This window comes from Biomphalaria glabrata, chromosome 3 (genome assembly GCF_947242115.1).
Source record: "Biomphalaria glabrata chromosome 3, xgBioGlab47.1, whole genome shotgun sequence".
In the NCBI taxonomy this organism is placed as follows: Eukaryota; Metazoa; Mollusca; class Gastropoda; family Planorbidae; genus Biomphalaria; species Biomphalaria glabrata.
In genome coordinates this window covers 16,920,780-16,939,344 of record NC_074713.1, presented here as the reverse complement: position 1 = coordinate 16,939,344, position 18,565 = coordinate 16,920,780, and the positions used below count along the sequence as shown (strand labels likewise).

Here is an 18,565-nt window from a genome sequence, read left to right as displayed (position 1 = left end):
CCGATGCATCGGACAAAGGAGTCTCCGGTATACTGAGTCAGTGCGTGAAAGGTGTTCTGCATCCCGTCAAGTATGTGAGTCGCAAGTTGTTGCCTCGGGAGCAGAGGTATTCCATCATCGAGAGAGAAGGCTTGGCTATTGTATTTGCCATTAGAAAACTGGACAGATACCTTAGGGGAACGACGTTTCACCTTCAGACAGACCACAAGGCCTTGGCTTACCTCCGGAGCACGAACTTTACGAACCACCGTGTTACGAGGTGGGCGCTGATGCTCCAGGACTACAATTTCGACGTGTGTCACATAAAAGGAGAGGACAATATACTTGCAGACTTGTGCTCAAGACTGGTGTGATTCGCACAAAAAGACTATTTTATTATAGATATTGATTGATATATATGAATATGTATGTAATATGTATTGCTTGTTTTATTATGCAATGTAATGTTATAATGTTTTATGATGGATGTTGTTCTTTGCGACATCATCTATGTGAATAATTCTGTAATTTTGACTTTATGAAGGTTGTATTCTTCGGCTTCAATGCTGGGCAATGTTTCCTAATTTCTTTTGCTGTCTATATACTTCAGTTTTCAATTTCTTTTTTGGAAGACTGCACTTGTTTTCGCAAGATCCAGTTAGAGGGAGAGGGGGGATGTCGTGCGCATCTGGTAGGGTATTTTTGTTTGAGCACCATAAGGTCTTATTAGTTCTGTTTCTAAGGATGCGCTATATTGGTGTCATTGTTCTCTTGTTGTGCCTTGAGATGAGTCTCTTTGTGTTCTCTTGGTGTGCCTTGAGATTGAGTTATCTGTGTGGTGTTATTCCCCAGTATTGGGTAAGTTAGTTTATTGTTTTACATGTCGTAGCTTTACAATCGGTTCTTTAATAATCGTGAAAATGGCGGTATCAAAGGAGTGTGTATTTTTCTTATCTAGGGACGCAGGCTTGGGACTCTGTTGGAGTCAAGTCTGAGTTGTAGGCTTGGTAGTTGACTATTGCCCGTTGGCGTTGGGTTGGCGTTGTGAAGCCTGATTGACTATGACACGAAGATTAAGGTGTGCTATAGCCCTTTGAATGTAATCTGTAATTGCCATTGATATTTATTCATAATGTATGCCTCATAATATCATATATATCATTAACTCATTAAACCTTTGTTGTTATATGCAATATTGTTATTCAATAGTATACGTTAATATTGGGTTTATTCGTTCCTAGATATTTATTGCATAAATTGATTACTAGACTGTTAGGGGTGCCCAGGCAGACGAGCCGAGGCTAAATTATAACTCTGGCATAAAGCTAATAAACACTGCTCAGGTGGGGAGCCCGGCGGAGTACATCATACCCTAGATGAGCGCGAGGACAAAACACACCTGACAAGTACATCACATTCAACCTTAAAAAAATCTGATTAGAGGTTGGTGGACAAGAGACTATACCAAAATAAAAAGTGAACACAAGAGTTGAAGCCCCTTACTTTGGCAGCCAAGCATTTTCATTTTGTTAGTCAAATATTTTTAACATAAGAAAAGTATTTTAGCCATGTTCTTTTCTTTTGTTCACCAGTATAGCTCCTTTTTCTGTTTCTATTACTTGAATTGGTTGAAACAAAAACAATTTAGATGACTCTAATCTAATGTAAAAACTAATGCAATTGTCAGCTGCCTGGTGATGTGTATGCAACTTGGATTGTCACCACAATAATCCCTAGTTCAAACCATGTCCCTTGTCATCCTGCGTAAGGTTTAGGCTAGGATGTAATAATCCTCATATCACACAGAACATCCAGAACTTATCTAATAAAACTAACAGTTCATAATTTTTATAAAACTTACTGCTGTAATAGCATTTCCATCACATATCCTCACAGCCTTGTCTATCAGGTCTAATTTGTCTTCTAATGATTTGTACATCTCCAGGGAATACACCTTTGAGTAGTAAATAGCATATATAGTTCCATTTCATATTGAATTGATAAAAGGGTGGGATAGATTTGTGTTAACTGTTTAATGGTGAGTCAAAAGATTTTCACAGCATTATGTGTAGGTTTATGTACAAACCATTTCTTTACATACACTATTACAGTTTCTCTATTAATTCTTTGGATAGTAAAAGAGTGTATGAATACTGATTTTCTTTTCAGCTGAACAAGACTTGCAGATTTAATACTAAATATTTAAAGTTGAACAAACCTCGCCTCTTATTATTCTTTGCAACGTTTCATCAACAGGTAGTTTTTTCCATCTGTCCTTCTTGGCACTCTGAACACAAAATACAATACAATGAGCATTGGAAATAGAATTTCAATGATCAATCTAATCTAATATATTACTTTAATCAGTTTCAAACTTTTAGATAATCAAAGTGTAAGCTGGACAGATTTGAAGGATAAAAGCAAAATGTTTTAACAACAAAAAAATTGTTTCTTGGAAATGTTTTATGACTTCATTGGAATTTCTAGCCACTTTACAATGTGAAGCCTAGTAGATTATTATAAGATTTAATAATGTCATTTACCAAAAGGGAACGCTTTAAAGACAAAACTTCCTTTTGAAGGTTTTCTACATCTGCTCTGGTAAAATTTTTTTTTGTATCTTCTGCACTTACTGTAAAATAAAGGAAACATTATTTTGTGGACATTTAATTAGTTATTTAATTAATTAATTTTTTAAAATTACTTTTGTAAAGCCCATTTAGCATGCTCAGTTCATTTGGTCCAATATCTTTTCGGGAAAAAAATTTAACCAATCCTTATGATACTTAGCATGAATGTTCCATGGATTATTGTGAAGCCTATAAAATGTTAGCAACCCCTCCCCCTCCCTGTCACAAAGTGCAACACTGTGTAGCTCTGCTAGTAAACAAAATAGTGAGATTAAATTTTTGAAACTCATTTATTTAAGTAGTATTTATATTTCAATCATCTAAAAAAAGGGGCACTAAATTTGGGGTATAATTTGATGTCCCTTGCTAGCTACCTAAATCTGTAATATGCCCTTACCTTCCTCAATATCCATGAAAGAACTCTGTGATGATGTCAACGAAGTCTTGGAGAAGTTTTTATCTGAAAATCAAGATTAGATCTAGTGTTTCAAGTGATAATATAACATCTATTTATCCTGTATAATTCAATTAAAGAAGATTTATGTTGCCATGTTCTAAGAAAAAAACAATTCAATTTAAAAATGTACAATTTGCAAGTATTAAACTGTGAGTTTCACAGAGTCTAAACCATTTGATGAATTATGTACCAAAACTATCAAACAATAAAAATATGATTTATTGACAATTTTAAGATGACAAATTAAGTAGCAAAGCAAGTCAAATACGAAAGCATAGAACAAAAATTTTAACAACAAATTTATAAAATTTTACATTTAAAAAATGTAATATTAAAATTTTCAGAATTCAATATACTAAAAGTTTTAAAATATAATATTAGAGAATTAATTTTGTTATTTAAGGCTGTATTCCACTTAACAAAATTATAATAAAACTAAACTTAAAGGCTACTTTTTTCTGGCATCAAAAAATATTTTTCATAATTTTTTAAAAGCATACTTAAGAAAATAAAAGGGAAAAGATAAGCAAAAAAATAAATAAAGTAAATAATAAAATGTATTTCTGTGTAAATACATTTTAAAGTAGTTTAGACAGTTAATGTAAAATATTACTTGTTGAACTAGTTTGTGCATCTTACCCAGGGTCAGACTGCGAGACCTATTATGGCCATAGGTCACAGCATTAAACTGCATATAGCTGCTATTAGAAGCATCAGTTCTAGGCATACTGTTGCCAGAGAGAGAAGCTGGTAATGCAAGGGAGGACAAGTCTGGCATGGGAGTAACTTTCACTGATTGTTCATTGGACTCTGATAAATGAAAACTTGTTATACAAAAAGACATGACATCTAGAACCTAACAATTAGTTGAACCATGTTTTCAAGTGACCTCAGTTCAAATAGGTTTATACAGGAATTTGTTGAAACCCTTAAAGGTCTTGTGACAACCTCAGTTCAAATAGGTTTATACAGAAATTTGTTAACTCTTTATCTCTGTAATTATTTCCATGTTTAGACAAAATTATTCATTTTTCACATTTGTACATTCTACCCTGTTATGAATAAACTTCAATAACATTTTTGTTTGTTATCAGAAAATGTTAATTTTGATGCTCTTTTTATATAACACAAATTAAAGTTTATAAAACCAAACATTAATTTAATTTAATGGAGTCAAATCAAGGATGGTATCATTAATTTGGAGAGAAAGAGTTAAAATCCTTGGAAGACTTTTATTGCTTTGTAATCTATTCATTTATGAATCATAAGTTTAAATCCTAATAGAAATGATTGTTTTAACATCTAACTAGTTGGACTTATAAATAAAAATAATACAAATGTTTCAATTAGAAATATATATAAGCATGCAGGTGGATAGAAGAGCGGGAGGGGGAATGATAAGGGAAGGGGAGTCTGCTTTGAAGTAATGACACTTCTTCAGTACACTTATTATGATTTTAGAAAAGGATAGGAAATAAAATTCTATTGATCCTCATTGCAACAAAGGTGTGATGGGTTTTTTAATCTAGCAAACAAAAGCTGTTCATTTTATGACAACCACAAGATCAATATAATATCAGCTTTTTTCTTTAAAATAACAACAACAAAAACCTTGAATAAATTATCAGCTTCAACAAAAGATATAAAATTCTTGGCAACCAAGAATTATGAATGATGAATAAACTGGAATAGTATCAGAACTATTTGTGAAAGGGGGAGGAAAACTCTCTGAAGTAGGTTAACAACATTTAATAATAGATTGACAGAATCAAGACAGGCAAGATATTTATATATTATCAAGAACCTTAAAAAAAAAAAAACTAGAACCATTTAAAATACAATGGACAGACTGGTGAATATAATGTTTCACCGCAAAAGAATAAAAGAGTCCTAGGTCAATAATGTTTTGTGATGTAAATAGAATTTACATTAACAACTCAAGACAAAAGAGTAATACAAATAGTATCTCTGGGTTAAGTAATAGTTGAAGCAGACAAAAATGTCACATAGCAGCAACACCATGGAAAATGAGGTTAAAGAAAATATTGTACAGCCACTAAAAAAGAAAGAACAAGATGGCCGTGGACTAAACAGAATCATAGTGCAGGTAGATTTTCATATGCACAAATAAAAAATAGCAAACTATTCTCTATAGTCAAATTTATTTTTTTTTAACTCAACCAAAGTTTGAAGTGATAAGAAAAGAAAAATCAGAGCATATTTTTCTATAGGTCAAATTTGTCAAGGAAAATGTGTAATGTGCTAGTGAAATTGAAATTTGCAATTATTTACTTTCCTCACTAATGGCAAACAGCAAAAGGATGTTTGAGAAAGAGTTTGAGAAAGAGTGTTAGAGTGCTTGTATGTGTGAGAGAGAGGGAAAAAAGATGACTTCTGAAAAATAATAGAAGCATCAATGTTCAATGGAGCATAAATTAATTATTTAACATAAAAAAAGGAGAAAATTGTTTGTTTTTTTGGGTGCAATGATTATAAAACTATTAATTTGGGGGTTAATAGAAATATTTAATGACCAATTAAGAGTATCAAATAACTTTAAATAATGTCTTATTTTTTAAGAGATATATAAAGTTTTGAAACAGGACTTTTTGGTGACCCGTCAAAATAGCGCGGACAAAATAGCGCGGACAAAATAGCGTGGACAAAATAGCGTCGACAAAATTGCGCAAAATTTCCCGACAAAATAGCGCCAGACAAAATAGCGCGGACTTATATATGATGTGTATAAAAGTGACGGATTATTAGTAATTGAATGTCCTGGGCATCATTTTGTTAATGTCTCTATCTTTTTCAATATTAATAGATCTGAAATTATGCCATATTTGAGAGAACGAGAGTACTTTAATTTTTTTATCATTTGTATTTAAATTTGTATGACTATTGGCCTATTGGTCGCCAGAGACGAAACCGCAGAGTGACTCCAAGATTTCCGATAGCATTATGGAATGTTAGAGATCGTGTGCAGGACAATCTACCACGAACAAACAATTCAGTGGAGGGATGGCACCATACATTTCAACTGTCTATTGACAGTCATCACCCTATTGTGTACAAGTTAATCTCTCACTTCCTCAGAGAGCAGGAGAACACTGAGAACAAGATATTGAGGTACAATGCTGGAGAACGAAGTAAAGCTGCAAGCATGACATAGTACCTCCAACTTAACAGACGACTTGAAGCGTTATTGCCAATGTACGGAAACAAGCAAGTGACATTTCCTACAATTTAACTTTGTGAAAAAAAAGTTTGTGTGTGTGTGTGTAAATTTGACAAGTATCTTTGTGTGTTTTACATTAATGTAACCATTAAAAAGGCATATTGGCTGAAACATTAATATATAGTAATACAGCTGAGGTTAATAATAAATGCAGTCTTTATAACTAACATATCATAATATTATGAAATCACAAAAAAAAAAGAATTTAGATTAAATAAATACATATAATACATATAATACACAACATATAATACTTAAAAACATATTCCTTATCTTAATAATTTACAATGAAAAACATTTTTTTCTGTTAGTTATTGAAATGTTTTTTTTAAGACATTAACAAATAAGATTTCTTCTATATTAAGCTTAAAAATCCCTAATTAAAATAAGATTAGTACTTACTGTTTGTAAATTTGACCCCTACTGGAGTATCATCAAAATTAATAACATCTTCATCTTCATCATCCTCAGCATTTATCTGGGATGATTTAATAATAGATCGAGCATCCTCCAGGCTTACCTAAAAAATATAAAGAGGGTTAATAATCAGTCATTGGTTTGCAGCTACAAACAGCTACTACAACTAAACCAATGTAGGAGTATTGAATTCTTAATGTAGAACTTGAAATAGACTTTTAAAAATTCTATTGAAATAAAACTGAATATAACAAATAGGCAGTTTTCAACTTCAATATCCATGTATATAAACCCCTTTCCCATTAGACCTTGTGATCTGTGGGGCAGATGATATAAAGATCATCTGTTTTGTGGCCCACGGTTAACGAGGGTGTTGTGTAGCCAGCACAATGACTAACTGCCTTTACTTTCCTAACACTGTCAGGTACCCATTAGAGCTAGGCGAACTTGGGTGGTGCCCTAATGATCCTGAAATTTTTAAAAAATCCAGTCTTCACCAGGATTTGAACCCGGGACCCATACGTTCTGAAACCAAGTGCTTAACCACTTGGCCACCACACCTCCATACATACACAAATGAGATCATAATAATTTAAACAAGATATAACTCACTAAAAATACATGCCTTTGTGTCAAGTCTTTCGCTTGTTCTCTCTTCAACCATTTTATGACAGACCACCTTGTGGTTTCAAACCATCCAACCTCCTTTACTCAGTGTTACATCAAACACACACACACACACTTCTTAACACAAAGTCAAGTGTTTTTCACTTAGACTAATAAATTATAACAAATAGGTTTTTCTTTTAGTGTGCAATGCCATTCAGAAGGAAGATAAGACATGCAAAAAAAAACAAAATAATGGGAGAATAAACTTAACAAATATAAGACCTTCTGAAATGAGGACACAGATATTACAGCTGGAGACCTATGTTTGAATGCTGGTGAAGGTTTTTGTAAATTTTATGTTGTTTCAAAAAGCTTTTATATTAATAAAATCTACCAGTAAAATTTTAAATGATAATGATATGCTGAGCATACAACATAATCATTCACAGTAATCACATACAACTGTGAAGTTTTACATAGATCTCAGAAGAGGATTTCTTTACTGTGAAAAATCTCTTGTGAGCTGAAAACATCAATTCAATCCTACAGCAGCATAAACAGTCACTAAGTTTTAATGAGACTGTTAAATGCTGATGATAAACTAATCAACAATCAAGTAGAGAAAGCAATACATATTTTGCATTCCTGGTGTAAAAAACAAACAAGCTATTAAATGTAGATTTTTTCTTATTTTTTTTTTCCACTTAAATATCTGTGAATAACATTACAGAGAATAGAATTTCTTTCTTTTTAATTTTCAATGGCATATACAAGAACTCTTTCAGCTCTGTCTTGTCAGATTAAACCATTTGGAAATGAATAAAATAAAAGGATTATTGCTGTCGTGTTTGTGTTTGTAATGTTATTACAGCGCCTTGAGCCTACATTTTGTTTGTTAACAGCGCTTTATAAATAAAATTATTATAAATAAATTATTATTAAAACTTAATGAAACTCCTAACAAGTAAATCTTGACCCAAAAAAGTTTTTGTTTGTTTGTTTGTACAATGAAAACTATATACAGTAAGTTTTAACTGGCAGTTAATTCTTCTTACTTTTAGAGGTGCAAAAAAAGCAGTCACATAATAATAATTTAAAAAAAAGTATTAAAATAGCATGTATCTGTTTAAAAGCTTAGAAACACGGTCATGTACAAATGAGATTAAAAAAAAGTGCAAATGGTGAAAAATCAACTAAACCCCAAAAAGATATTGGCTTCTTCTATATCAGGTAAAAGAAAAGTATGTAAATCATAACTGGATTTTTTTCCCTTAATATTCAGAGTCAAAGACAATACTTTATTACCTTTATTAGTTATAATTAGAGGCATGACTGACATTAATATGTAGCCAAACATTTAATATTTTAAGGAAGTTCATATTGACCAAAAGTTTATTTTTAAGAAATATTAAAATAAGATAGTGTGATCAACACTAGACAGAAGGGGTAGTTGGAATGCTGAGGTAAGGTAGAATATTAAAGGCAATAATTATATCACTTGTTAAATTAATCTGTAGTCTTGCTCTTTCCCCTTCCCATTGTTTTCAGACCTCACAAGTGATAATTTTTATTACCAAAAAAAACTTCCGCAGAACTTACTCTGTCATCAAAAATATTAATTTTGCTTTTATTTTTCTTGCTTGCTTTCTCAAAATCACAATCATCATCATCCATTTTAGATGTAGACTATGAAGTTGAAGTGAATATTGTTGATGATCTAAATCTGGGGAAATGGTGCAACTATAGATTATGTTAAAATAATCAAGATAATATTGTAATAAAAAAAAATATACATAAACGTCTACAAATGTGTTTAAAATGAAATTTAAAAAGTTAATTTATAAGCTTTGACAAATTAATAAAAACAAGGTCTTGATGAATTGTGAATTACTCAAGTCTGTGAACAAATGGAAGGCCCCAAAAAGAGGTATTCAGTGGGAAAAGTGATTTGAATAGAAAGGCTGGATTTTCTCATGGTGTTCCTGGTTTGGCTTTGTAACTCTGAAAACCTGTGCTTTTTTAAATGCATATAATACTGGTACACAGAAAGAATTTTTTAAAATAATATTAACGTTTTCACAGCGCGATGCCATGATGCTCTGTCATGTGCCTCTGTCTCCCAGGTGGCTGGGTTTAGGCTGAACGCCTTCAGTGAAGCTTTGAAGGTGTTCCTGAAGCATTTTCTTTGACCACTGTTACGTTCCTTTCTAGCATGAGACTCTTTAAACAGTACATTAACACTAAAACAACAACGTCATCGCTTAGAACTCATTTTAATTCTCATGAACACTAGAACACTATTTCGTTTCTATTTTCTCCATTTTCTTTTCTCCTCTCCGTTCAACACGCATTCGCACCATTTCACATTTACATTAACATGCGCACGTAACACCCCCCCTGTTTAACAAGTTCGATGTACATCGAACGTCCAAAATATAAATTGTCACATATCTTATCAGCCTATTCCAAGTTAAAACTACTTTAAATTCTCTGTAACATAGAGAACCATAATGTACTACAAAACAAAATCATACACAATGACATATTAATACCAATACAATTCTAACATTAGATTTAACATATAGCATTTATATTCACCCATTGTGACAGTAACAATCACAATACTAATTGTTATTATGAACAATTGACACATATATATATCTATGCATATCTCTATGTAATCATGCAGATTTCGTTAATACCACTCCCCGCCTATAATTCAATTTAAATCTATATCTGTTCACTAATCATTGTTGTGTATACTCCCAATTGGACAATCCTCTGTGGAATATCTACTACACTCCGTGCCAGAATTTACAATTGTAAACAATAAAATAGATTAATTCTTAACAGCATGTAAGTAATCATTATATACCCTACACAATCTCACCAACCTAAGTACATCGTGATAATGTATCTGCCACAACATTTTCTTTCCCTGGTATTGTCTTAATCTCAAATTTATAGTCCATCAGTTGTAATGCCCACCTAGCAATTCTATTATTACCACATTTATTTAAATTAATAAATGCCAACGGAGCATGATCAGTCCATAATTGGAATTTAGCCCCCATCAGATAAAAACTTAGCTTTGTTATGCACCACACAATTGCCAGCCCCTCTTTTTCAATAGTTGCATAGTTTAACTCTGCAAGGGTTAGTTTCCTGCTTACATAAAAAACAGGGTGTGCAATTCCACTATACTCTTGCATCAAACAGCCCCCTATAGCTATGGATGAAGCATCCGTTGCCAAAATAAATTCTCTAGTACTATCGGGCAATTTTAATATTGGGTTTTCAGAAAACACCCTCTTAATCTTGTCTAGCGATCTTTGACATTGTTCAGACCAAACTATAATGTTAGATTTCCCTTTCTTGGTAAGATTTGTAAGAGGTTCAATCATTTCTGCAAATTTTGGAACAAATTTTCTATAAAAATTGCATAGACCTAAAAGGCTTCTAATTTGTTTTTTTGTTTTTGGTACACTAATATCCATTATTTTTGCAACTGTTTCTTCCAGTGGTGTAATTGATTCATTTTTTATCTTGTATCCCAAAAAAGGAATTTCACTAAGTCCAATTTTTATTTTTGTTGGTTTCAATGTCAGATTGTTTCCCTTGATAATAGTAAATACCTCTCTTAGACTCTGTAAGTGTTCGTTCCAATCCTCACTAAAGATGCAGATATCATCCAAATAGCAAATAGTGTCTCTTCTGTGACCCAGTATCTTTGCCATCATCCTGTTAAAAGTGGCTGGGGCATTTACTAAGCCAAAACTCATCACATTCCACTGATAGACTCCGAATGGTGTCTTAAATGCGGATAGTGGTTTAGCTTCTTCCTTTAGAGGTACTTGCCAGTATCCTCTAGAAAGGTCCAACGTGGTGAAAATTTTCGCTTTTTTTAATTTAGTAAACATTTCCTCTGCCTGTGGCATTGGGAATGGGTCAAATTCTGTAACTTTATTTAGTTGGCGGTAATCTACACACAGTCTAATGTTACCACATTTTTTTTTAACCAGTACAACTGGTGCAGCACATGACGAATTAGATGGTTCTATCACTCCCAATTGAAGTAGTTCATCTATTTCTTTCTGTAATGCTTCTCTGTGATGCAATGGTACAGCATATTGAGGTAGTTTATTTGGAACTCTGCCTGTTAATTTGATATCATGTTCTATGATATTCGTTCTTCCTGGTAAATCTGTAAAAATATTCTTAAAATCTTCTAATAATGTTGTTACTTCCTTAGCTCTGTCTGACGAGATTCCCTTCACTTCCACATCTTTCCATGTTTGACTGGCATCGGTTGAAATTGTTTCTATGTGTCCCAATCTTTCTTCTGTCTCAATGTCTACACTTACGGATGTACCCATGACCAATGGGTCTTCTTTACTGCTTTTTTCACTTTTTTGTTTCGACCTAAATTCTTTTAGCATATCCACATGAAATATTTTCAGCCTTGAATCAATATTAATTTCATAATCCACATCACTAATTTTCTTTGTTACCTTATAAGGACCCAACCATTTCGTGAATAGTACATTCTCCTTATCCTTTAGTAATACCAAAACATCTTGACCTACTTCTAGTTTGGTCAATTTCCTGTGTTCATTCACCCTAGACTGTGTTAGTTCATTTTTATCAAGCACATGTTTGCTCGCTTCCTCACAAGCCTTTATTACTTTATTTCTAGTTTCTGTCACTATATCGTAACTTTCTTTATTTCCAACATGTTCTTGTGGGAGTATTAGTTCTTTTAGGATTGCCATTGGGCCTCTTGGATTTCCTCCATAAATCATCTGAAATGGCGAATACCCCGTGGTTTCGTTACGGCTCTCTCTGTATGCGAAAAGGATTGAGGGTAATGCCACATCCCATTCTTTGGGATTGTCATCTGCTACTTTCGACAACGCTTTCTTTAACGTACAGTTAAAACGTTCACAAATACCGTTGCTCTGCGGGTGGTACGGGGCTGTAAACCGTTGCCGAATTCCAAACATTTTCAAAAATGTTGTCGTTAGTTGGCAGTGGAACTGTGTGCCCCTATCTGACAGTACCTCTTCAGGAAATCCAAACCGTGTAAATAATGTATATAACGCTTGAACTATATCACTGGCTTCAATTCTTTTTAGTGGGATCGCTTCTGGCCATCTTGAGCAAACGTCTATTACAGTTAGAATATATCGATGACCCCTATTTGATATCACCGGCATGGGTCCAATCAAATCAATCGCAATCTTCCTAAATGGCCTTTCTGGTATATCTACCTTTTGTAATGGAGCTCTGATTTTTTTAGTGCCTTTCATTTGACAAACTTTGCACGACAACACATAATTTTTGATGTCTTTGCTAATAGATGGCCAATAAAAGTCCCTAAATATTCTTTGTTTTGTTTTGTGAATTCCCATGTGGCCTGCATATGCTTCATCATGCCCATTCTTCAATATAACATTTCTAAATTCAGCTGGTACAACAACCTGTATAATTTTTCTTCCTTGTGACTCAATTTCTCTTACCAAAATTCCTCTTTCTATATAAAATCTTCCTCCTCTACCTCCTTTCTGGGCCAACTGACGCATCTCTGGGTCATTTTTTTGTTCTGTAATAAACCTTTCCTTGTTGAATACTACATCATTAAGTTCTAATGTTTCTGAGTTTCCTATTAATCCTTCTTTTTTTTTTTCCTTATCTGGTAACTGAAATAATTTTTCCAGATCTCCTGCATCCAGGTCCTTACATTTGGATCGAGTAATACTCATTCCGAAACACTTCTTCCAATTTCCCATATCCTTTTCATTGCAATTCTTTATACCTGGAATATTTCCAATAATCAAATCAATATGAGCATGGTCTATTACACATGCATCCACAATTCCAGTAAAATATGGTGTATCAATTTTAATTCTAGCAACTGGTAATTGTACAGTCTTCCCATCAAACATCACACAATTCCTGGTTTTGCCGGTATATTCTTGTTCTTCTACTAATTTCTTATTAACACCCACAATTGTACTGCCTGAATCTCGTATCGTCCTTGCTATTTTGTTTCCCACGAAAGTCTCAAAATACTCAAGGCTTCCTGCACATGTTAACATTGAAAGGCTTTGATCTCTTCTATCTCTCACTCCGCCGTATCTTCCCTGTACATTTCTTTGGTATCGCCCTCGGTTACTATAAAAATGTCCTTGTCTACTACCCATTTGGTTCCTTCCTTGTCCTCTAAATCTATTTTGTTCATCATATCTAAATCGTCTTCCATTGTTGATGTAGTTGTCTCGTGTATCTCTTGTTCTGTTAAATGCAACTATTTCTTCTATGTCACTGCCTCTGGATAGTTTCTTATCGGGATGTGCCACTTTATAAGCCCTTATCAGTCTCACTATGTCTTCTATGGCTTTTGGTTTCCTCTCCAACAAAAATATTTTTAATTCCTCCTGACACTCATAAATTGCTTTGTCTATCATTAGAAATGTCTTTAAACCGTCAAAGGTCTTTTCTATTTTAGCGGTTTCAGTCCAATTTTCAAAACTACTGGTCATTCTGTCCAGGAATGTCTGTGGGTCATCATTTGTTTCTATCGCACAGTTAACAAATTGTTCACGGTAGTACGCCTCTGTTTTTCCGTACGTTCGTAGTAATTGTTCTTTCACCACGCTATAGCTGCTCTGGTTCATGCATATCTTCGATGGAACCTCTGCTACGAATGACTTCGATAATAAGAATGACCATTTGTCTTCGGGGTATTCCAGTTCCCTCATTTCAATTTCAAATTTCTTCAAAAAAATGTCTATGTCCATTTTAGCTTCTTCGAATATTGCACCTTTATACTTTGCTAGTTTGTTCCCTGTAGTTTCCCCTTTTCTTTTATCACTCTCTTTTTCTTGGGTTGTTTTTAACTTTTTCTCGGCCGTCTCTTTTTCGAACGCCAATCTCTCTCTTTCAATGGCAACTAATTCGTTTTTCTTTTCCCTTTCAATGGCTATCTTTTCTCTTTCTCTTTTGTCCTCCTTGTCTAATCTTTCCTTTTCTTTTTCTCTTTCTCTTTTGTCCTCCATGTCTAATCTCTCCTTTTCTTTTTCTCTTTCCATTGCTAATCTCTCCTTTTCTTTTTCTCTTTCCATTGCTAATCTCTCCTTTTCTTTTTCTCTTTCCATTGCTAATCTCTCCCTCTCCATCAACCTTTCTTGTACGTATTTTCTTAGTTCTGCCCCTTCAAGCTCTAACAACCTTCCCTCTTCTTTCAACGCTGCTACCTCAGCCTTGTCCGCCATTTTCTATTACTATTAATCAAATAGAATAGTATCCTATCACTAGATCTAGACTATATAATATGATATCTCTACTATCTGTTGACAGGAGATCAACTGTGTATAAAGGACTACGTAGGTTTTACCTTTACGTTGGGCGCCACTTGTTACGTTCCTTTCTAGCATGAGACTCTTTAAACAGTACATTAACACTAAAACAACAACGTCATCGCTTAGAACTCATTTTAATTCTCATGAACACTAGAACACTATTTCGTTTCTATTTTCTCCATTTTCTTTTCTCCTCTCCGTTCAACACGCATTCGCACCATTTCACATTTACATTAACATGCGCACGTAACAACCACCTTGTGAGCACTTTCCTTCACTAAGGAGTCATTTAGGGATGTGGCGGTCTTCCATTCTGCAGATGTGTCCTGCCCATCACAGCTGGGACAGCACCAGGATTAGGTGGATGCTTTGCAGACCCGCTCTTTGAAGGACTTCAATATCTGGTATTTTGTCTTGCCATTTGACATTCAGTATTTTTCTTAGACATGTCATGTGGAAGTAGTTCAGTTTCTTTGTAAGTTTTCTGTACACTGTCCACGTTTCTGAGGCATAGAGAAATGTAGGGAGCATGATAGATTGATAGATCCATAGCTTTGTATTTGTGATGATACCACGTCTGTTCCAGACATTTTTAGACAGTCTGACATATGATGCACTGACCTTGGCGATACGCAGGTCGATTTCATTTTCGAACTTTCCGTTTCTGGAGAGTGTGCTGCCAAGATATGTGATTCTGTCCACTGCGTTTATATCATGTCCATTTATCTTGATGCTTGGATCTGAGTAGGCTTTCCCTGGAGCAGGCAAAAATAAGACCAGTCTTTTTTGTGTTAATGGTAAGGCCAAAGTCTGAGAATGCTCTTGAGAAGTCACTGATGAGCTGACTCCATTCCCACAGAGGTCTACAAAAAGGTGGATTAGCCCTGATTGTAAGACTTTGTGAGCTGTTCTTAATTAAGTGGGAACAAGTGTCAATACCACAAGACTTTAAAGATGCCACAATTGTCCATCTATACAAGTGAAAAGGAAACAGCCAAATCTGCAACAACCACAGAGGAATATCTCTTCTCTCTTTTACTGGGAAAATCCTCGCACGCATCCATATTTTTATACTATACAGTCTATAGTACATCTATAAACTAAGTAAATCTTAAATCTAGTTAATATACTTGATTATTCTTTTTTAAACTCAAAACCCTCCTTGGCTATGCTCAGAGAATTTGGTGACTGTAGTTGGCTTTACTTTTATATTGAAGAGTAGGAAGGTTTTAACCTCAAAACCCGCAGGAGAGGGATTTTAAAGTCACAACCCTCTGGAGGGGGGATTTTAAACTCAAAACCCATCTCTGGTGACTTGTTTGCTTTAGTTTATTGAAAAGGGTTTTTTTTTAACATAAAAAAAACTCTGGAGGGGGGAATAAACTCAAAACTCCTTTAGATGTTCTTTTCATGGCTCAACAGTTTGGACACCAAGAAGTAAAGGAAAGATCACTCTTTTATTTCTGCAAGTCGGACTAGAGTTACCCCACGAAAAAAAAAAAGAGGATGGGGAGAACAAGTAGTATTCACCTGCCACTAAATGGCGTGTACTTAACCATTGTGACCAAGAAGTCATGGAAAGAGAATTCTTTTATTTCTAATTATTTATTTCTACCCCACGTAACTTTAGCAGCAAAAAAAAAAAAGGGGGAGAACAAGTAATCTGCTCTGTATTCACCCATCACTAAATAGCAGGGCCGGACTCAACCGTTATGGGGCCCTATGGGAAACGGATTTCACGCGGGGACAAGTTTGGGTAGGGATATGGATAATAAGTGAAAATTTAAGAGTTTGTATTTGCAAATAAATTTGTCTTTGCATTTTATTCATTCTTTACTACGTACAGAATTACTTTAAGAGCCTTGCGTGTAGCGAAGTCATACAGTATATCATAAAATTCTATTTCCTACATAGATAAAGCTGAATATCAAGAATTACCAAATGTTTAAATCTAATCTATGAGAATTGTTGTCCTCAAGTAATTCTTCATTAGTTTGAGGTGCAAGAAGCTTCTTTCACTAGATTCCACAATTGCGGGTATTGCATAATGCCGGTTTTTTTTTCATGCGAAGGATTGGCATGTTCCATATTGAATAACACCCCAAAATGACAAAATTTATCTATATATTTTAGGATATTTGTATGAGTTTTCAAAAGATTTTTTACAATTTCCATGACTTTTTCGTATATTTTGCAATTTCAATAATAATGAATTTAACACATTCTCCTGTAGTGCACAAGGCAAAATCGTAATAAGAAATATTATTGGGATTAATAAATCTATGATTTTTTCAATGAATAGACATGACCTAGATTGAGATATCTAGAATATATAATTTATGAATGAAAGAAAAAGTGCGGGCTGCTAATTTGAAGCCAGAGACCATGCCCACTGCAGGTGATCATGCCAGGTGAGCACTGGCGGTGAGGAGAACTATACACTAAACATGTAGTGTCACAACCTATCCAACAGGCAGTGGAGGGAAGGGGAGAGTGTCATGAAAAGAATTATAAGCATCTATGGGAGGGAGGGGATGTTAAGGTGTAACAAAATGAACCTCCAAATTATGAAAAGAAGAGGGTCATTGGATGGGAATTAAACGAAAGACAGAGAGAAAATACAAGTAGCCTAGTTGAAAATATTATCTTTATTAAATTAAAATAATTAATTTATAGATCTATAATTTATATAGATTTAGATTTATTTCTGTCTGTTTCTACACATAGATTATATAGGTAGGCATATATAAATAAATAAACTATAAACGATATATATATATATATATATATATATATATATATATATATATATATATATATATATAGAGAGAGAGAGAGAGAGAGAGAGAGAGAGGCAATATATATATACTATATCTATAAATACATATTGCAGAAGTAAATCTACTTCTTTTAATATAATCTAAATAATTTTTAATTAACACAGATATAATTTATTAGCAATAACATAGTGGTGTTTATTGACAGTGCTCAGTGTGCGCTACAGGAGAAAGCACAAAAACTGCGTTTAGTATAGGAGCATGAAGTGACCTAATTTATTTTAAAATAAAATCTTGACTATGGGTGGTAATACAAAGGAGCACAGCTATTTTTATAGTCCTTTACGCCTTTAGTTGCAGAATAAGAATCTGCTTTCAGTTTTTTTGTAAGTTAAACCGTCACCAAATAAAAAAATAAAATAAAAATTTGACCTAGTTCCCGAATACGGTGTGCCTTATATAAGAATCTACTATATATAGAAATAGAATTATTAGAATATAAGTCAGATAGATGATCATGATAATGATTAAATCTAGATGACTAAGCCTAAGATGTAGACTAGGTGTAACATAATCATATGTACATTCGCACACTAGAGCGTCAGTGCAATGTGCAACACCGCTAGTGTTTACGTAATAAATGGAGTTCCTAATTATAATATGTCTTCCCTGTTAAACACTAGTTTGTTATTTGTGTAATACTGTAATACAAATATTCTACATACATGATTGATACATTTTTTTTTTACATGGTGTCGGAAGTGGGATATAATATAATATTTAAATATAATAATGTCTTAATGAGTATATTATAATTATAAATAAATGTCTAGAATGTCTAGATCTAGACTCTATACTATAACTATAGTCTATTGACTCTAGATCTAATCATTTAATAGTTACTTGATCTAACCAAGATTCTCCAAGATCTTTCAATTCTTTGGGATCTTTGATAAATAAACAAATTTTCTAAACAAGACCTAAGCCTAAGGGAGACTACCCGTTACTGTTTGCATACAAGATCTAGATCTATATAGATCACAGACCTATAAATATTATAAATGTGTGATCTAGATAAAAACTTTTTTTTCTTAGTG

The 18,565-nt window shown here is 33.5% G+C and overlaps 1 protein-coding gene and 1 long non-coding RNA gene across 5 annotated transcripts in view; one reads left to right on the top strand and one right to left on the bottom strand.

The window, feature by feature from the left end:
• LOC106056921 (spermatogenesis-defective protein 39 homolog) overlaps positions 1–18,519 on the bottom strand; it is a 34,036-nt gene extending 15,517 nt beyond the window's left edge. The window contains exons 1-8 of one of the 4 annotated variants that reach the window (XM_056023735.1): positions 18,382–18,519; positions 8,930–9,053; positions 6,707–6,824; positions 3,706–3,876; positions 3,007–3,069; positions 2,523–2,611; positions 2,198–2,266; positions 1,841–1,933 (exon numbers count right to left, since the gene is read on the bottom strand). In XM_056023735.1, coding sequence (XP_055879710.1) covers positions 1,841–1,933; positions 2,198–2,266; positions 2,523–2,611; positions 3,007–3,069; positions 3,706–3,876; positions 6,707–6,824; positions 8,930–9,004 — 678 coding nt within the window. In that variant the 5' untranslated portion in view covers positions 9,005–9,053; positions 18,382–18,519. Of the gene's footprint in view, positions 1–1,840; positions 1,934–2,197; positions 2,267–2,522; positions 2,612–3,006; positions 3,070–3,705; positions 3,877–6,706; positions 6,825–8,929; positions 9,071–18,371 lie in introns of all 4 variants that reach the window. The other 3 variants (XM_056023734.1, XM_056023736.1, XM_056023737.1) reach the window with 3 other exon arrangements.
• Positions 28–1,167, top strand: LOC129925154 (uncharacterized). Its single transcript, XR_008776933.1, has 2 exons — positions 28–837; positions 938–1,167. It is a non-coding gene; the product is annotated as an uncharacterized LOC129925154 (long non-coding RNA).
• Positions 18,520–18,565: the final 46 nt, after the last annotated feature.